Source organism: Pygocentrus nattereri, chromosome 11, assembly GCF_015220715.1.
Source record: "Pygocentrus nattereri isolate fPygNat1 chromosome 11, fPygNat1.pri, whole genome shotgun sequence".
NCBI classification, from domain to species: domain Eukaryota; kingdom Metazoa; phylum Chordata; class Actinopteri; order Characiformes; family Serrasalmidae; genus Pygocentrus; species Pygocentrus nattereri.
In genome coordinates, this window is record NC_051221.1 from 36,746,769 (window position 1) to 36,767,709 (window position 20,941).

General features: G+C 38.9%; 1 protein-coding gene across 3 annotated transcripts in view; it reads right to left on the reverse strand.

Annotated features, from left to right (window-relative positions):
* Positions 1 to 20,300, reverse strand: part of zmp:0000000711 (tubby-related protein 3) — a 33,374-nt gene extending 13,074 nt beyond the window's left edge. For 2 of the 3 annotated variants that reach the window (XM_017683085.2, XM_017683084.2), the window contains exons 1-3: positions 20,156 to 20,300; positions 9,828 to 9,869; positions 6,924 to 6,975 (exon numbers count right to left, since the gene is read on the reverse strand). In XM_017683085.2, the coding sequence (XP_017538574.1) occupies positions 6,924 to 6,975; positions 9,828 to 9,869; positions 20,156 to 20,172 (111 nt within the window). In that variant the 5' untranslated portion in view covers positions 20,173 to 20,300. Of the gene's footprint in view, positions 1 to 3,684; positions 4,075 to 6,923; positions 6,976 to 9,827; positions 9,870 to 20,155 lie in introns of those variants that run through there. The other variant, XM_017683086.2, reaches the window with a different exon arrangement.
* Positions 20,301 to 20,941: the final 641 nt, after the last annotated feature.

Here is a 20,941-nt window from a genome sequence, read left to right on the forward strand (position 1 = left end):
GGTCAGGGGTACAATCAGGTTGAAGCCAGATGGGGTAGCTTTCACTCAATGCTTTGGGATAACCTTCAGACAGCCTTATCTCAGCAACAACATAACCTCATTAAAAGACTTTAATTAAAGAGATCAAGCCTATCAGCAATCAAAGAAGTCCCAGTTAATACGACAGCCCCCAGTTCTTAGCCTTGTATATACACATAGACCACTACGCTCATACATACTAGTATAGAGTCGTGCTGTTCAAAATCATGTTTCTTAATCATGTAACACGACATCAGCTTTTGCAATATCAATATTGCAGCCAGCAATATCCACATGAGCCTCTAACTAAATCATGAAATGTTTTATTGTGTGCCTAAAGAGGTCACACTTTAACAGCATCACATCAATGGTTTGCTAATGTACCTAACATATTATAGAGTATATTGCAATCTCAGTATGTGGTAGGATAATTGTAATTAGGACTGCAATGATTACCACAACAATCTTATGAGCTTTTTATTTCTTTTTTTGTTTTATATGTCAAGTAAAACACATCTGAACCACAAGCAAGAACCAATGTGATTCTGTGGTGCACCACTGATGTTTGAAGTGCACGTTTGTGCTAATCAGTGTAGCCATTTTTACTGACCAAAGTGGCAGTAGCAGTCATTTGCACATGATGTAAAATTTTAAGCTTTGAGGTTTTTTTGCCACTTGCTGTAAATGGCACAACCCTCAAAGCATGTCCAAAATACTCCCCGATGCTCTTCACTCACGACCGCTGTGTAAAAAGTGCTATGGAAACTTTCTGATTTATGACATGAAACTAGCCTACCAGTCTAATTTCTGCTGTTAATATTTTGTACTTGTGATACACAATGTATGCAGTAAACTAAAGCAAATTTCACTCAGTTAGCCAAAATATAGGCATGTTATTTATATGTAACGTTAGTGTTAAAGTGAATTATATCTGACCTGAATAATTTGAATACTCTATTTAAATATATGGAAAATACTAAAAATAAATAAATTTTTTTTTTTTTTGTTTTAGTTGAACGCATCATAAATTCATGCCAGGCATCCACATCACCTCGCCTCAGAGTGCAATAACTCCAGCTAAAAGAGCACAGACGCCTCAGAAAGAAACCACGTGTCGGAGCAATTTATTAGGCGATCAGGTATTATCAGACAATAAGAAAATGCCTGTGATTTTTTCTTTTATAAGAAAATGGTTGGTATACCACGAAGGCATGACACAATTGATCAATCATTTCAAGCTGTAAGTAAAATTATCCTTATCTAAGTACTATCACGCATCCGACTCGCGTCAGAGGCAGTGTGGCTGCTTCAGATGGGAATATTTTATCTCTCTTTTTTGTCTAAATAAACAGTGCAGCAGGTAAAACAGAACAAACAGCAGATCTGTTCGTTTCAACTACATCATCTGTATCAGAATAGTAACATGTTAGTACAGTGCAGGAGCTGCTCTGCAACAACCACACCAAGACATTTAAGTAAACTGTTATTGTCTTACTACAGAATGTGGGAGTTTGCGATGTGACAGAAACCAAGAACTCATTCGGAAATATCAATAAGTGTGCAAAGTCTGTAAAATGCTGTTCCGGCTAGCATTAAACTAACAACACATTACAGGTTTTGCTAGTCCTCTGTAACACTGCAGTGGTTGCACCGCAACGGCATTCGTCGCAATGCAGTATTTTGTCCATATCACGTAGCCCTAACCAAAAAAACTTTACCAGCATCTTAATTCCCGTTGCAAACACACTCTTTCCTTCGGGATCCGCAACATCTTCACTGAGTGATAATTAACTCTGATTGTGAATAGTCTGAATACATTTTTTGATTCCTTTTAGTTTTTAAAGTGTCACAATATCACAAAAACCTACAAATTATAACTTTTTCTCCAATGTAATTTGGCCAAAAGGTTAACCTAAAAACAATAATCCACTTATACTCCAAAAGACAGAGGACAACAGTAGTGCACAAACCAGCCTTCGTACCTAAAATTCTGTGTTGAAATATTGAATATTTAAACCACAATAACCAGAGAAACAACAGCGTCACCGGTCATCAGCATCAGTACACACCCTGAACCCACAAGAGGGTGCAGATCAGATTCAGATTGCTCAGATTCCTCTCATGCTGCTTATGTAGGACTATGGGGCTGAAGATGAAACAAAAGAAAGAGAAAAAACATCTAAACACTACCCCTCATATCTGGATGAAATAAAGCACATGATCCTATGGAAACAGGACACGCAAGGCTGAATGAGCTGATATATATATATATATATATATATATACACATACACACACACACACATATAAGGTTGTTCAGACTGTCCACAGACAAATCACAGGGCAAACTTTTGCTGAGCTGCCTGGGTTCTGAGTTGGCATGGTTTTAAAGTGTGGCTAAAGGTTTTCAGCTAGGATTTAAATGAAAAGGCAGCGCTTCCCCCCATATATATTTTTATATTCTGGCACTGCACCCTGGTATACGAATGCCTGGCCAAGTGTATTTTAATGTGTTATTAGAGTCTGACTCGAACCTTTGTTTCTGGCATGTGTTTAACTCCTTTCCTGTCAGTTATACAACACTTTGACTTATATGTCTCCCCCTGCCAGAGTGAATTAAAAATGGCACGGTTTTCATACTTTCAAATAAGCCCCCTAACAGGATGCAGTGTCTCAGCGAGAGTGCCTGCCTGTGTAGGCCTCTTTATGCAAATTGCTAGATCCAGCAACCAGAAAGTCATGAGTTCAAAACCCAAGAGTAACTGAGTACACCAAGTTGTCCCATAGGGCAAGGCACTTAATACCCCCGGCACCACACCAAACCCCCTGTAAGTGAAATAGTGTGTACTGGTTTTAGCTGACATACATGTTATGGTTTTGTAAACTGTGTTATTTATATCCACTCGGTCATGTTGGCGTACAGCTCAGCATTGAAGTACATTTCAAATCTGTGAGAAACACTGAAAGGTAACAGAAAACTACAACCCTTTAAACCATTAATCTGTATGAACTAAACCGGTCACAGGCAGTTTTATTAGTTTGCCCTATTGGGGCATTCAAAAGGTGCTGCTATGGTTACCAACGACCGACAGGGATCACTTGACAGTTGCTCATTAACGAGCTGGACTTATCCCTGATTAAATATGCAAATCAAGACAGAAGGTCAGAATTAATGGATTTTGAGCTATCAGAAGCACCCTAATTTTAGAGTGTATAAGTTTAATCTCACTGGAAATTATTTTTCCAAATTTAGTTCATTATAAATGTTCAATAAAGGAGACAAAACGTCAGCGCAATAGGACCACATCTGTTCAGGTTGAATGCCATGAGAGGGAAGTGTAAAACAGCACTCCACAGCTCCTGCTCTTAAGACATGTCACAGATGCTTTGCTATTTTGAATGAAGCTAAAAGAACAATCTAATGGAAATACCAGATGAGTGACTGAGCTGTAAGCCGATCTCTAAAGACCAGAAAGTGTGGCACTCAAAAGAGATTGGAGAACAATAGTATTGGCAGCACACACACGCACGCACACACACACACACACACACACACACAGTAAAAGATGCCCAGTACATTGTTCATACACAATTCCCATCAATTTCTTCAACCAGAAAAGACACAAACAAAGGCACATGCACTGAAATTTAGAGAAGCTGACGCACCCTCTTAGCAGACATCCTGTTGGAACCAGACAGGCTGGTGGCAGTGCAGGGGACCGCAGAGCTACAGCCGTCACTCTCTAGGTCCACTTGCCCCACTGGAGGCAAGTCTAGCCATGCTTCCCTCACTCTACTCCAAAGCTAGTCATTTCCAACAACAACCAGCTGCAGCTCTTGTCTTCGTGTCAGATGAAGCGAGAGAGACAGAGAAAGTGTGTGAATGTATGAGTCTGTTTGCGCGAACATGCATGCGTAACTGTTGCCGAGAAGAAGAGAACTATCATGCAGGCAGTAAAAGAGAACTGTTACAGGAAAGGAAGTGAGCAGAGGTCAGATAAAAACAGACAGATGCAGAGAAGAGTAGAGAAAGCAGGAGAAAGAAAATGAGTGAAAGAGTGAGGGAATGAGAGTGTAGGAGAGATGGCAAGCACAGATGGGCTGTACCATTCAACACATGCAGGGGAGAAATGCTGTTTCATATTGGAATAATATGCCAATCCTCGGACGCATCTCAAGTACGCAGATGAAGAGAGCTGGAGTATTCAAAACAACTCAAAACAATATTTTGCTTTAACAGGGACAGTCAAATTTCTCGCATGTTGTAAGTTGCTGAAAGCCAGGAGTCCCTTTAAATAAGCACCAAAAACAGGAGTAACCATTTAAAGTCAACACAGAAAAGCAGCTAATCTGTGCCATCTACTTTTCTCTGTTGGTAGCATGATTTCCAAATGCTAATTTGCAAATGATGAATCACATCAGTATGTCCCTACCACACACAACTGCACGAGATTCAGAACACACAGAGATTATTTTAGCTTACGCTAGCAGCATAACAATGGCAAAAATACTATATCACAACAAAAAATTTCCTTGTAGGATCAATACATACATTTGCCTACCGGAGAAAAGGTCTAATATTGCAATATTGAAGCATCTTGGAGCAACAACAGCTCAGCCACGTATGGAAGCCAAAATCATAGATATATGTGCGACACAGTGTGCTGGATCATATTAGCCAGCTGACAAAAACAATGGAGAACAGATGGAGCCCTTTTTGGGGAATGTAGGGTTAGGTAGCATTAACAATGGCTCTTAGCTGGATTAATTCTGCAACCCTCCACAATTCACGCAGTATATTAGCATGTGAAGTGATGGCAGAGCTATATATCCACCTCTGATGCTCACTTTGAAGAAGATGGGTTCAACTGGAATCTGTTCTTCTTGTCCAACAACAGTGTCTGACCTCATAAAGGCTCTTTTGACTGAATGGGTACAAATTCAAACAAACACACACCAAAATCTTGTGGAAAGTCTTAAAAGAGAGAAGTTTGCTACAGCTACAAAATGGGGAAACTCCATATTAAGGTCCATAGTTTTGGAATGTGATGTCCAGCAAGCTATATACAGGTCAAATAGATGTCTGACCCTCATTTCAATTGTATGAATAGACTGAGGGAACCTAATCTATCAAAAGTCAGAAGCATTTACAGTTGTGGAATGCAAAGTCAGAGCACTGTTAGCTCTATCGTCTACTAAACTGCATGAAAACGGGCATAAATGGTTAGAATTTGTGAGAAACATAAACAGCCCAGCTTCATATAAACAACATGACCTTGGTCAACTACATTCACTAAGTAAGTGATAATAGCAGGATCACTATCGTTCTTAAAGGACTTCAGAAGACATCTCGTTTAGGAACATGGGGGTGAAAAGGGTTATAAAGCAATCTCACAGAAACAGCCAGTTACTTTCTGACAAAATTCTACATAACTGGCAATCTACCAAGAGCAGGCTCTCCCACCAAATGCAGCCCACCCGCTGTCCAAAAGATGTGCAAAGGAGTCTCTTAGACCTGCAGAACAATATAATATCCTACTCAAAAATGATGTTCAAACTGAAGCTAAAATACATTTTTACTAACCACATAAAGTGTTGTGGTGTGACAGCTGTGGTCTAGTGTTCCTGTGTCTCGAGGGTATGGGCAGCTATGAAATCTGTTTGAGCTGAGCTGACCATACAGGCTTAAATCAACTAAGCTTCTTGCTCAAGACTCTAATAATATTTTTAAGCATAACAATAAGAGCAAATGGTATTGCTGATTTTCAGTTCATCAATAATTCAGCTCATTATTAAGAACTGGAAAATGTTAGTGCGACATACTGTGACCTACAAGTTTACATCTGAGTTACAGAATCAATAGTTAGTTTTGTAGTCAGTGACATACTAGCTACCTCACTAAAAATGTACTGGACCTACAACCTAGCTAAATAAAAGGGACAGTTTTAAAGAGCATAGCACAGTTATAAACCCTATATCTGATTTAAAATACAGGCTGAAGGCAATACTCTCTGTACAGATAATAAGCTTCATACATAGAAAATAATTCAATTAAAAATCTTTAATTGGTCATTTTACATTTTGTGGAGGTTCTTGAACTCACATCATTTATAAAAATGGTACTTTCACCCCAACTAAAACTGGTTCTTCTATGGCATTACTCTAAAGAACCTTTTCTCACACCACTGTGTTTAACAGTGTAGCCAGAACAAAACAGTCCTTTCTTACTCAATGGTAGCCAATAAAATCAGCGTGAACACTCAGCTCTTTTTAGGAAGTCACATAGTAAACAACCCACTGCTTTTAACAAAAGGTCACTGATCACATTACAAATTAGAAGAGTTAAATAACTAAATTAAATGGAAATTAAATAAATTTAATAAGCAGTGATACCTTCCTGTTAGAAAAAACAGGAATGCTAGAGAAAATAGGAATGAGAAGTGGAACAATTTTTGCTGATAATGCAAAAATAAAGCTTTTTTGCAGTTCGCTCTAGTAAGAGAGAAATCTCGTTACTGCTGAAACACATGACAGTTTGATTTGGTACTCCTACGTGTTTCGTGTCAAAATGTGACTTGTAAAAGTGATACCACAGATTTGCTCAATTGCTTGCTTTCACCCTGTGCACTTCTCCAAATGAACAGTCTACAACAAACTGTTTCACATGAGAAAACTGAGTGGTACTATGCACTAACTGGCAGACTGCTGAGGTTACACACTTAAAGTGTTCTGACATGTTCAGAAAAGGTCAAAGATCTGTTTAGAAACATTTACTTGATAAACAAGTGGAGAAATATTCAGTGTTTACTTCTTTTTTCTAGAGAAAAAAAATGAACAGTTGAGAAAAAATGTATTCAAACAAAACAAGGATGTGACATGTACAACGTGCTTAACATCTTACTCACCTGCTTCTCCAGCTTCTGCTGTCTGAGGCTATTGCTGTCATCATCCAGGGAACTGCAAACACAGAAACACTCATAAACACTCAATTAAACTTACAAATCCACAACCAGTTTAAAAAATGACTATGTTTTAACTAAAAGGAGCAACCTGGTTGGAGTCCCCTTTTATATATATTTATATACATATATATATATATATATATATTTTTTTTTTTTTTTTTTTTTTCTTTATAATTATTTGCTTAAAATGTAAACAAAATCAGTGGTTTGCTGTGAAATGCTCAATTCTAGAGAAGTCAGAACTGTTCGTATTCGTAGTGGTGGTGATAAAGAGGTCAATGCCTCTAAAAGCTACCTCAGAGAAAATGATTACATGAAATGGGTCACATATACACTGAGACATTGATTTATAATAATTTTGAGATATAGTTTTGGACTAAAATGATTTTCTTTTACATGCATTCCTGCCAGAGTGGTACATGCAGGAGTCTGTAAGGCAAAAACGTCTCCAAAGTGTCATGATTGGCCCCTCCCGGGCCTTTCCATGTGTTCGTGTTTTGTTTTGGTCTAGTCCACGCGTTCTTTGTTTTGGTTTCCTAGTCCGGCCCCTTGTTTTGTGACTCCGCTCACTCATCCCTGTTGCATTTAGGCCCTGTGTTTGCCCCTTGTCTTTGCTGGTCTTTGTTGTTTGGATGTTTGATCGTGTAGGGTGTATTGTATTCTCATGGTGTTTGGTTCTTCTTTGAGGTTCTGCATTCATTTTGTCATGTCTGTCCCTCCCACTCTGCATATCGGCTATTTGAACCTGGACCGTTTTTTGACAATGACCCTGGATTTGCCCATAATAAAAGTCACCTATCTCAGCGTATGTGTCCATGTCCTCACTCCCCGGCGTTATACAAAGAAAACTTTTTTCAGATTTACCTCTATTTTACCATCATCAATATTACATATAACAACTTTAGTAACTTTAGTGGTTCTGGATACCAAATAAAATGGCTGTAATTGAGCTTTAGATGTCACAAACCCTGTCTTCTATCACCATCACATTCTGTTACTTTATTATTTGAAGTTCAGTGAACTCAAAGTTTTAAGGCAACCAGGTGAAAATAGCTTTAATTATGACTGCCTTATTCCAATCAAGTCTTTATAGAACAACAGCACTCTTCACTACAGGGCTCCTCTACTGGACCACAAAAAGGATCTAAAACATCACACAATGTGTTTCTCTGCATTTATGAAAAAGTTATTTCAAGCATGCTTGGTTTCCAGCTTGCTGAGTTAAAGTCTTCATGCTATGTCAGTTCCTGGCATTTAAAGATTTTGAAGTATTTGTGAGTTCATCTGATGTCTTGGTGTCACTGTGTGTATGTATAGCTGCTTCTGAACAAATCGAGGCCAATTGTGTCACTAAAGTTTTCAGAGAGAAAAGGCATCACAAGTAGTGTATTTTGTACATGATTCAGAAATTAAGGCATTGTTGCTTGTTGATGTTGAGAATGTCATGTCCTGTTTATCAGGAATTTCATGTGAAGTATGAACGAGTGCATCCTGCTAAATACCACTGCTGCATGTGTGAATCACACAAAGCCTGAACTTTACTGGTAAAAGTATCCCAAAAATGTCCCATGTTTTACATGGGAAAAGGACTTTACAGAATATGTGAAAGGTTTTCAAATCTATGGGTGTTTGAGAGCTTTTTTTCAAATATATGAGTGTTCAGACTATATGGAGTTAGTCAGCAAGTGCTACAGAAAGTGTTTACAGGTGTATTAGTCATATAAGGCTATTATGAAATGTCTACGTTTGTTTTGAATCACTGAGGAGTAAGAAAAGGTTGTATACTGTTGCCTCAGCAAATTTAATATATGTTTAGCTGTTAACTTTATTTATTACTAAGTTTGGGATTGTGACAAGCTTTTATGGTCTGCTTGTAAGCGCTACACATTAGGGGTGGGTAATATGACAATATTTATGATTATTCTGATAAATTACATCATAATATGCCACAATAAGCTTTTCTGAGCATGTTTTATCATCATTACTTACAACACTTCCCAACTGAATGTCTGATTACAAAGAGAGCACAATCAGTCCTGTTTAATTGGATTTAGTCTGTGAAATATTTCATTTAAATCATTCTATTCATAGTTCATGCCAGTACTTTTAAATGTGACACTGTGTTGTCTTTTACAATTTATCAATTTCAAAAAATACATAAACCTTGACATTTCATGCAGCGTGAAAACTTCTTGAAGTATTGCGATGCTACATTTTTTTCCATATTGCACACCTCTACTATATACTGTTATTGTCTACAGTAGAAAGATAACTAAAGCATCATATGTAAAATATAAAATACAGCTTGTGCAATAGTTATGGCACATTTTATAGGTTTTTTCCAATGAGTAAAATCTGCAGGCAAATATAAACAGAAATTTGCCAAAAAAAGCCACACTTAAAATTTAAGTTTGTTCTCTATAAAGGATGTGTTAACTTGTTTTCACTTAGAAAATCAACAAAATGTTTCATTTAACCAGGGTTGTTCCAACTTTTGCACATGACTATATATTCCTTAGAACCTGGATTACATAACAAAGAAAACATACATAATATATGTGACCTCTTACAAGCATACCAATTTATATGCAAACCAATCGAATGAATCTACTAACATGTAGTAGTTAAATCGTTTTATTGGTCAAATAAGTGGCTACACAACAATCATTCAGTTGACAAAGAATTACTGAATGATTAAGGAAACGCAAATGTTTCCTATTTTTAAATAGAACCCTTTTAAGGAAACACATCATGATTGTCCATCCCTGCCTGTCTGTAGGATGCACAGTACTCAAACAGGTGTGTACAGCGAGCTGAGTGTGGTGGAGAGTTGTGTATCTGTCTCACCTGGCTGTGGCTGTGGAGGAGAAGCTGGCCGAGCTGGAGGGTCTTCGTTCCCAAGGTGGTAACAGAACACAAAACAGAAGGTACAGAAGGTTAGTTAATCACGTGGAAGCAGTGGTGAGTATCTGACTTCACTTACGAGATCCTCCTTTACCTCTCTGACTTCTGCAAAGAGTACAACATGCTACTTCTTGAGATGCGACTCATCCTCCTTTAAAACAACGCAGCTAGTGAGCTCTGACTTACGTCTCTACTGTATAAATGTTTCATTGTCTGTGTCTGACACAGGCAAGGTGACAGGACACACAGTCTTGCCGAAGTGACACCTACTCCGTAACCATGGATACCTCAGTCAACACATCAACCCTGTCCTCTAGCTCTAGCAGACACAAACATCTCAAATACAACACTACCTTCACACCCAGACTAAAGACTAATTCTTTTTATATCAAAATCACTGTTTAAAAAAAGCACAATTTCACAGCACAAGAGCTCCAATTTTAAGCACAGCCTGCAAGTTTTAAGTTGGGAATTTTTCCTAATTACACAAAGCTTGTGAACTGACTGTAATAAGTGGCTTTCAGCCTGAGGGCCGGGACACCCCAATGGTCCTGGTGGTACTGCTACGGGGCCACTGGCAGCAGTTTGTTTTTTTAAAGCACAAATCTTCATTAGAATATTTTAGACCTTTAATCAAACCAATAACTTTAAATATGACAAACAATAATGCTATGATAATTATTTGCAAAAATAAAACATAAAAAAAACCTAAATGGCCCTGCGATGGACTGGCGACCTGTCCAGGATGTATACTGCCTTCCGCCAGATGACTGCTGGGATAGGCTCCAACACCCAACACCCCCCCCTACCCCCCGAGGGAGAAGCAGCTTATAGAATGGATGGATGGATGGAAAAAAGCCTAAATGTTGAAGTTGAGCTCAGTGACTGTCTGAAAAAGTGCATGACAAACATAGCAAGCTTGATATGTTTCCAGTGCAAATTAATGCATTTTGTTTCTGTTCATTAAATGAAAATCAATAGGCTACATTATTTTGTGATATTTGCATGTGAAATGACTGGGCCAGTGCTGGGCTTTTTGGCCAAACAAACAGGCAAAAAGGGAGAAAAAAACTGTAAATTGACATTTAGACCTTAAGTTTCAGCACTTTCATTTAATGGCTTTATATTTATCCCAACTGGGCTATAATTTATAGTAAAAAGCACAATTTATAGCCACACTATGTAAGATTAGGGGATTGGAGACCTCTCTGGTGGAAATGTGTAATTGCATACATGTGTAAGAACATTGCATACATTTTGTAACGTCAGACCCCTTCCCCCAGAGGATGAATCTGATTATGGTGAGCAAACTGTAAGAGTAATCAAACATCACTAAGTGAAAACTTGGTGAATGGTGTGTCTTTCTTCTGGGTATGTAAATAAATGAACTACTATAGTCAGCATACCTTCATCAGTATGATGTTGATTGTGCATTTGAGCTGAACCTTCTTTTTGAGGCTGTGTGTGAGAAATTAATATGTAAAGACGTATGACGTGGCCCAAAAACTCTTGCAAAATCTGACCTAAACTACTTTATTAAATTTTTATTTTAGGCTTCATAGGGACATTCAACACAACAGCATGCACACAAAATATTTTTTTCCTCCTGACCCAGTAATGCTATTTCCTTTTAATTGAACAAAAAAGCATACATAGTGTACCTTTAAATTCCAGACAATTCAAAACAACTGGTCCAAAATAATTCTACCACATACTACCAAAACTTCACTCACTCACTCAATGGACGACTCAACAACCTCCAGTTATTTTTCATTTGACTGTCACTGTAGACAAAGAAGTCTCTGTATTTCAAATCACAGTATCTTCCACACTGATATCCCACAATCACAAATGCACATTCAGTTGTACTCAACAATAAGTTGCATTGTCAGAACAAAACTACTTCTCTTCCTCTGAGCAGAGGTGATAATCATAATAATACTCCCTGATGCAGGAACTGCTTCTATTAAAAGAACCACTGCACTTTTGGACTGATAATATTAGAGAGAGGAAACTAGATGAAAGGAGAGGAAAGCAGATTAGGAGAGATGTGAAAATACAAAAAAGATAAAGTGGAATAGCAGCGTGAACAAGCTTCTGAAGTGTACAACACTGAGATCTGAAATGGAGGGATTGCAGATAGCGCTTAAAAGCTCCTCCACCAGAATAATGGAAAAACACACTGTCTCACACTGCCTACAACAAGCTGCTCAACAGACAGCAATCATAAAGTAAACCGCTTAATGGTTTTAGTATTTGTGCTTCTTTGGAACACTCACTCTGTTTTGGGACAGCTTCCCCCTCAACTCAGAATAATACATTTGGTCTGGTATTTCATTTGACCCACAGGAGTCGGTGGTGCAACACCGCTTAGTCATTAAAGTGCCAGTAGAGCCCAGAATTAGTTCAAAACTCTAACATAACAAGCCATTGTCTGTAGCCTATAACAGTAAAACGTTACAAGAAAATGCCCATTTTAAATTTTAGCTGGAAGTGGGGAGATAATGTATACAAATAATGATCTGTCAAACTATCATGATGACTGCTGACTACATCATGGTGAACTCAAATATGTGTAATCACACCCATTGGTCCATCTACATCATCCCTAGTGCTGCATAACACAGGAGAAGTTCAATTCTTTTTCAACAACACCAATGTGGTAAATAGGTGTTACTTAAATAGACAACCACACTAGAGACTGCCTATTGTTTAATCAAACTGCCCAAAAATGTGTCTATTGACATATTCTTAACATATAAGTGAAGAGTTTTACTCTATAGCATACATATCTTACATAAACCTCTAGATAAAACAATCAACCCGTTTACGTTTTTTTTGCTATGTTGTGTGTAGGGATGCTCTGTTGTGGGAATTGTGGGCTGATGCCAATTTTTGATATTTTTAAGCATGTGTCAATACAAGACTAGATCCACCTGGGTAAGCATTACTGAGAAATATAACACTTATTTCTGAATGGTTACCAACAGTGAAATGAATAAAATACAGATATTGTAGCACAGTAGCCCAATATCACCTAATAATCCTGCTTTTCTAGACTTAAATAAATACACCATAAAATATAGTTTTAAAAAACAGCCATATCTAACCACCCAATAATGATATTTTTAAGCATTTATCTGCAGATATTTATATGATTCCAATATTATTGTTCATCCCAGTTTTATGTCTCACTATCAATCGTACCTTCAGAACATGATGAATGAGGTCACGTTTACATTTAGCTACTATTAATAAAGCAGAGCTTCAATTCAACACAGATAATCAAGCTGTTGATTAATTTGTAACACTTTACAATCCTATTTAAACTCAAGGGCTCGTTTCCCAGGCCTGCACTCTTCCCAGACCTACTTACAAGTGTTATTTATATAGTACTGATAGTATATACAGCTGGGTTTGCCATAGAGTAGAACCATTTAATCTTTTGTGGTTCTTTGAGTGTTCATGGTTCTACATACACCATCACATTTGCTAAAGAACCCTTGAAGAACCATTTTTGTAAGAGAGCAGATTAAGCTTAATCCTTCACTAAAAATGCTTTTCAAAGCAAATCACCATAAACGTCACCATACAATTTTGTCTTAGACTAGGCCTAAGCTGAGTCCAGGAAACTGAGTGTTCATAAAATAAAAATGAAAATGCATCATGATATTTAGTTTTCATGAAATTTTATAGCTTGGAACAGAACAAAAGCCCCACTAATGGCACGATTACATCACATATAGTATCACAAAATATGAGTACAATGATTTTTCACATACAACGCAGCACTAAATCAAATTAAACTGAACTAATAATTGCTTTCTTCATAACAAAACATACAGTTAGTCAGGGCTCTTTAAGTACTGAAAATATTCACGATATGCTCAGGAAAGCTTAGAGTGATGTAATTCATCACAGTAACGTCCTGTAATGTAAATTTCGTCATACTGCCCACCCCAATGCCATAGTATTGTTTACCACACACATACATACAGCAGACTAAGCAGGAAGCTATAGCAAATAAAATACCACACTCAAACAAATTCAAGCAACTGGGGCTCAGACAACAGTAGACATCTGACACCTAGTTAAGCACACCAAACAGCTGAGAGCTAAAGTCTTCCCGTAATTCAAGTAAACCAGCCAAACAGCCAAGAAAGTAGACAAAGCCTGCAGTGTAGCACTGGCACTTAATCCCTGTGGGCTCCCTAAACCATCAGGCTCCACTGCAACTCTCTGTAAGGTGCTCTGAGTACTAATTGTCTGTACCTGTAAGACCAGCGGCTGTAGACAGGCTGTGAGGAAGTCTTCATAGAGTCCATGGCTTGTGCGGGAGTGAGCGAGTGAGTGTGTGTGGCTGGGTAAGGCAGCTCCACCTGTACTCAGGTCTCTTTCCTCCTCCTCTCTTTCCTGCAGCTGCCAGCTGCAGGTAAGCCCTGAGCACAGACAGTTGCTATGGCAACCCCGCTGCTCAAACATCCTTTGAACACCCAGGCTACTGCTGAGCAAAAAGCCTTTGGTCTGAAACTACGAGTGTAAAACAATGCAGCCATCTCACTCAAACTAAAAGAAACTTCTGTTTACAAGTCAGTTCTTTCCTGTTTCATGTAAGTAAACTCATATACCTGCTCATTCAGGTATAGATCCAGTACACCACCAAGTAGGGCCCGTTAAATAAAAATTCTGTGACAGATAAAGATAGCAATGATAAGGTGCAATATCTCCTTCCACTACTGCCCTCTGTTTACTTATCTATTATCAGTGTATTTTTGAGTGCCCTGTAGTCTGAACACACATGACAATGAACCCATCTTAAATTTTGAATCTTGAACTATCAACAACACAGTCTTCATTCAGCTGTACACAGCCCTATATCAGCTGCATGATGGTCAAACAGGAGACAGAGTAAGACTCACAGATAAGCTTCAGAGTGATTTTGTTGTTTTACAAATCATTAGCTCATCATTAGTCAAATGTTTAACAGCAATGAATCCACTCATGCTCTCTTCCAGAGTGCCCAGCGTAACACCCAGAGGAGAGATAACTTCCCTACAAAGAAACCACCAGAGGGAGCTACGCAATGTTGCTGGGAGACCCAGAGCTTTGGGCATACCTCTCTGCGTATGAAGGTCACTTTTCTGTATCATCCATAGACAGGGCCCTTTGGGAGTAATTAGCCAACGCTGTCAAAACAAAACAAAAGCAAAAGCAAAAAGTTCCAACGGCAGTCTACAGTGTGTTCAGGCCGATTCTCTTTTCACTGCAACCATAACACTAGTTCTTGACAAGGAAAAGAGACGAAAGCCATGCCAGGACAGCAGAAACCGAGAGAATGAGAAGTTCCTTGATCAGTTCATACAAACTCTACAAAGGCTTCTCTGTTTTTTCAACCACAGACACACATGCACATTTGCTGTGAGCTGCTAAGCAACAACACTGAACTCAATTTAGTGTCCTTGTTTTACTCTTTCACAATAAACAATGTGTAAAAGTATCAGAACCCTTGGCATTTCATTCTTTACCATGGATGGCTGTAACTTTATCTCTACTATCATGACACTCCTATTATGTGGAGCATTTCCAGTAACAGTGGTTTAATCAGATCTAACAGGCAAAAGCAATCACCTAGAAGCAAAGTGGCCAGCAATTACTGCATAATCACTGCCTATCGGCTACTCTAAGATGCAGACATTCTCTCCACTCTGCCCTTCTTGCTAATCAGTAAAGCCAGAAGATTCAGGTCCTTAGACCTATAGTGCTGGTGTCTCTGACCAAATGGTCACAGTAAACCTGGAGAGAGAAATATGGCAAAAATCTATTTTAATCATATTTTTTCAAGCATTATCACAATACACAATGGCCCTTAATCATCACAATTGCACACTGTCTTCTTCTTCTTCTTCTTTTGGCTGCTCCCTTTGGGGTCGCCACAGCGGATCATCTGCCTCCATCTTGCCGTATCCACTGCCTCCTCTACTTTTACACCAACCATCTCCATGTCCACCTTCACTACATCCATAAACCTTCTCTGAGGTCTACCTCTTCTCCTTCTACCCGGCAGTTCCATCTCCAACATTCTTTGACCAATATATCCACTATTCCTCCTCAACACATGTCCAAACCATCTCAACCTGGCCTCTCTGGCTTTATCTCCAAACTGCTCCACCTTCCCTGTCCCTCTGATCTGCTCATTTCTAATCTTGTCCATCCTTGTCACTCCCAACGAAAATCTCAGCATCTTCATCTCCGCCACCTCCAGCTCAGCCTCCTGTCTTTTAGACAGAGCCACAGTCTCCAAACCAAACATCATAGCAGGACGCACTACTGTCTTGTAAACCTTCCCTTTCACTCTTGCTGCTATCCTTCTGTCACACATCAGCCCTGACACCCGTCTCCACCCACTCCATCCTGCCTGCACCCTCTTCTTCACCTCTTTTCTACACTGTCCATTGCTCTGGATGGTTGACCCAAGATATTTGAAGTCATCCACCTTTACGACCTTTGCACACTGTAAAATCTGTAAAATGAGTGCAAATTTCACAGTTTTGTTAATCATCAATTTAAACTTTGGCGTATCTGTGAGATCAAACTCTCCTCTGGTAGGAGTACAAATCTGAGTGTAGTAACAACCTGAAAAGACTGAAAGATACACAAAATACCTTGTGTGCATGGCAATCTAGTAAAAAGTGCATGTACTTATTTTACATGCACATTGGTATAAACAAGTCCTGCAACCATTCCACTATGCTTTTGTTTAATGCTACTGACACCAACCAAAAAACAAAAAAACTACAAAACATTTAGTGTGAAAGTATCTCATATACTGGAATGACACAGCGTTTCAGTGTGTTACTTTAGGAACATAATAACACTACACCATCAAATCTTAAAAACTTACCATCTTAAAAACAACAAGACATCTTGATAATTTAGCATGTCATTCTTTCCAAATGTCACAATATTAAAACTATAAAGTTTGCCAAGAAAAGGAGAAGGTTCTAAAACATAGAACCTTCAATGCCTACAAGCACCGCCACTGCCTGAATGCTCCAAACTGAAACATCTACATAAATTAGTGTAAAATATATGTAAATGACATATAAGTAGACACTTGATTTCACGCACTGAAGGTGATTCATCCACTCTCCACAACAATTTGAGGTCTGCATTCTTCTGCATTCTTTTTAACTCTACTTTGATGAAGGTTTCATGAGTCAGACACAGAGTTGTTGTATATCATTAAAGGTGGCCAAATTTGCATTCTTCTTTATGCCTCTTTGATGAAAAAAGACCATTGCAGAGCATAGCATTTTATTTTAGAATAGACAATAAAAAATAAAGAGTAAAATGTCTTTAATTCAACATTTGGGAAATAACACTGCATTAAATGTAATTAAACACCTTCTGTTGTGTCTTCTTGGACACCAAACACCAGAGGATAAGACGAGGGGTACAGCGAGATGTTGTATACGCCCACAGCACTTACACACAGGGGTAAAGTAATATGATGACAGATTCACAGTAAGCTCCTTTTGAGCATATGGGTTTTGCTAGCACTTTCAAAACACTTCACTTCACTGCTTCACTGCATGTTTCATTATAAGGAGGTTAAGAAGAAGCAACCAAGTGGTGTATCTGTCTACAGTTTCAATGTATTGTTTACATCCTCACAAACCTGGGAGTCTAAGAAAGCCTTATCAGTCCTCTGTACTTGGCTAAAGTATCACACAGAATGTGAAACACAGAATAAAAAGAAATCATAAGCTTTTCAGCCTTTTTAATGTGGCACTACTGTTTTGCTGGAAAACAGCTTTTGTTCCAACTTATCAAACTTAACAAAAGCAGAAATTTATACGTCTCATGTGTCAAATTATTTTGAAGTATGTGATTTTATTCTCAGGCACTAGGACTGATTATCATTTTCAGAATGAAAATTTGCATTCGCAGTAATTGAATTTTCAAATCAAAAGGGCTGTGATTTTATTTATAGCCTATATATTATTAACATTGTCGTCTTAAGTTTGCCTGTAAATATGTTAGCTAGCCAATCAAAAGCAACCAAACACCCATGTAGAGGTGGGTAATATGACAATATTTTACTGTCATTGCGATAAATGTTGTAGTTGTGATAAAACATAGGCCTATGTTTTGGGTTCAAACATCAAGCCAGAAAAATGTACGTTCTGGGGACCACAATTTATAGCGATTAATCACAAACATTAGTTAGAAAAATCGCAACCCCATCCCTACTTTAACATGTATTTCACACCACACACAGATTCTCCATTTGACCACAAAAAGTGGAACAGTATAACAGGGTAACCTTTAAAGCACGACAACAGTAAAAGAATCCTGTGCCCACCTCCTGTTTTGGGAAAACCTTTCCAAAACTCTGACCAGAAATCACTGCACTTCAGACTCCAAGTCATAAACATTCAAACAGGGTGAGTGCTGTTTTAGACCTCTATTCAACTGTAATTCAACTGTAACTGGACCATTAAGAAGAATGCAATGCCACCATTCATCTCTAAACAATCACAGCTGGGGGAAATATGTCTCGATCGTCCACAGTGGAAGATGCAAATTCTCACCTCTCCCCCCTCCACCGCAGTCCCTTACAGGGCTTAGATTAAATACAGACACCCAAATGTGAATCCACACACATGCCTTTCATGATTGTCCCCTGAATTGCACAGAAACTATGCCAAACATTCTCTGAAGTCTCAAACTGTGTATTACACAAAAAACAGGAGCAGCAGGCGAATCCAAACCACATCCTGCAATTTATATCACTTCTCAACTATCTTGCATTCCATCTGTAACGGGCCTCAAGAAATGTTTCAATTTGGTCATGAACACAGCCGTGTTAAGGTGATATGAAGGGCAGCAGGAAACAATGACCACAGAGGCAAACCTACTTCACAGTGGAGTATAATGCACAAAGAGAACTGCTACTGTAAGTTGGCAGCTCCTCACTCTGAACAGTAAGGCAGGACTACAATAATAAAAGCTGGATCAGTTTGCGCAATTATACAAACACTTTGTCCCTGGAAATCATCATGCATTTTCTTTCAGTACCATGTTGTACTTCCTAGTGAAATGGCATCAGGGTCTCTGATCTAGCCGAGCGTTTTAGCTTGATGTTGGGGGTGGTTGGAGTAAAATATGATATCGCTGGAAAAATATTATTTCCCGTCTGCTGACACACTGTGATATACTCAAAAGACAGAAAATATTTGATACTGACAAACCACACTCTGATCAAAGATGATGGGAAAAGAAGAACTTGTTTAAAAGCCTTTTAAATGGTGTGGTATGGTATGACCCACTGTATTTAATATGACCAGAGAAATTAGGTTTTGATTTCAGGTTGCCTTTAAAGGTAATAGAGAGATAAACATCTACCTGTTGCTACCGACGTTCATCCTATCTGCTAAACTGCGAATATTAATAATAACATGAGCGCATCACATGGCAAACACGACGTAACTGCAACACATTTGACGTCACTTCAACATATTACACAATGACGCAAACACGCTCAGCTCAACAAGAGACAGTTTTCGTCGGACTGTCGTTTATAAGATATGACCTAACTGATTTCCCAGCGAAAATCTGATTGTATCGCTGGTGGGTGGGTGGGGGGGGGGGCCATGTTAACTACACAGCTATGCGTATTTAATTACCCAGTAAGGACGGGTTTGTATACATGAAAATAACAAGGATAACTGCAGCTCTGTGTTTGTCGTTTCTAACGAATTCAACGAAGCCAACTAGCTACGTCGTGTAGTTTTATAGACAGGACACTGGGTTGCAGAACATCCAGCACTGGCCCTGGAGCAGCTAACCCAGGTTAACCGTTATTCGAAGAAAAACAGTCACCGTACAGAGCCGGGTTAGTCGTGCCCGCTAGCTCTCCATATGCTCTTTTTCAGCCTTTCTCTCCCTCCAATGCTGTAATACCGCGCACACATTTAACTATAAGGTTAATTTTGAATGGCTACCAATACAAAAGCTATGGGCTGCTCGCTGCCCGTTTAATGTTTCTGTGTCTGTGCTTAGCGGTGTGGCTAGCTGGCTCGCTAGTCCTTACCGCTAGCTCGGCACGCCGCAGCTCGTCTAACATAAAACAGGACTCTTCTTTAAAAAAAGTTAAGAACTGCACGGCTGTAGTGAGCTGTGTAAAGCTCATGTCGACCCCCCCATCAAAGTTGCCTTTCAGACAGTGTTGAAATAGCATTGTGTAGACTGAATTTGTGAGCCTTTACCTGATATAATAACTCATGTTTATCCGCGGTTGCTATGGATCCCAGCTGTTGCCTTCTCCCTCCCAGCGAGACTCACAGCAGCTCTCAGAGGGAGAGGCAGCAGAGCGCGCTCTCTCTCTCTCTTTCTCTGCGCTCTCTCTCTCTCTCTCTCTCTCTCTCTCTCTCTCTCTCTCTCTCTCTCTCTCTTTCTCTGCACTCTCTCTCTCTCCCTCTCTCTCTCTTTCTCTGCGCGCTCTCTCTCTCTCTCTCTCTCTCTCTCTCTCTCTCTCTCTCTCTCTGCAGCGGCACAGCGCTACAACGCCGCTCCTCATTGGCTGAGCTGTCTGTGAAAGTCAAGACGATTGCTTGTAGGGACTCTGTTACCAGATCGATAGAAATCCCACTTACACGGCTTGTGCAATTTTATAGTCTAGAAATGTGTTATATATGTGTTAATTAAATATACTATATGAGCACAAATGTGCCCTTTTTCACTTGTTTTTTGTAGTGTGTATACATATGTTGTGTTCCTGGGTTTGAGATGTGTTTTTATTTGTTTTATGTATTGGAGGGTATGGGTTGAGATAAAATTGGGTTGGAACTTACCGTTGGGAGAAAGTACATGGCTAGAAGTGACCTGCCCTGTAATTTACCTTGTTTTCAGTTATTTCATATATTATTTCAGATAATATTATTTCAGATATTATTTTTCAGTAATTTACCTTGTTTTCAGTTATTTCAGATGTGCCTTTCATTCTTCTTGTTTTGAATCAAGAACCTTTTTCTACTGTTCCTCCGAGCACCGCC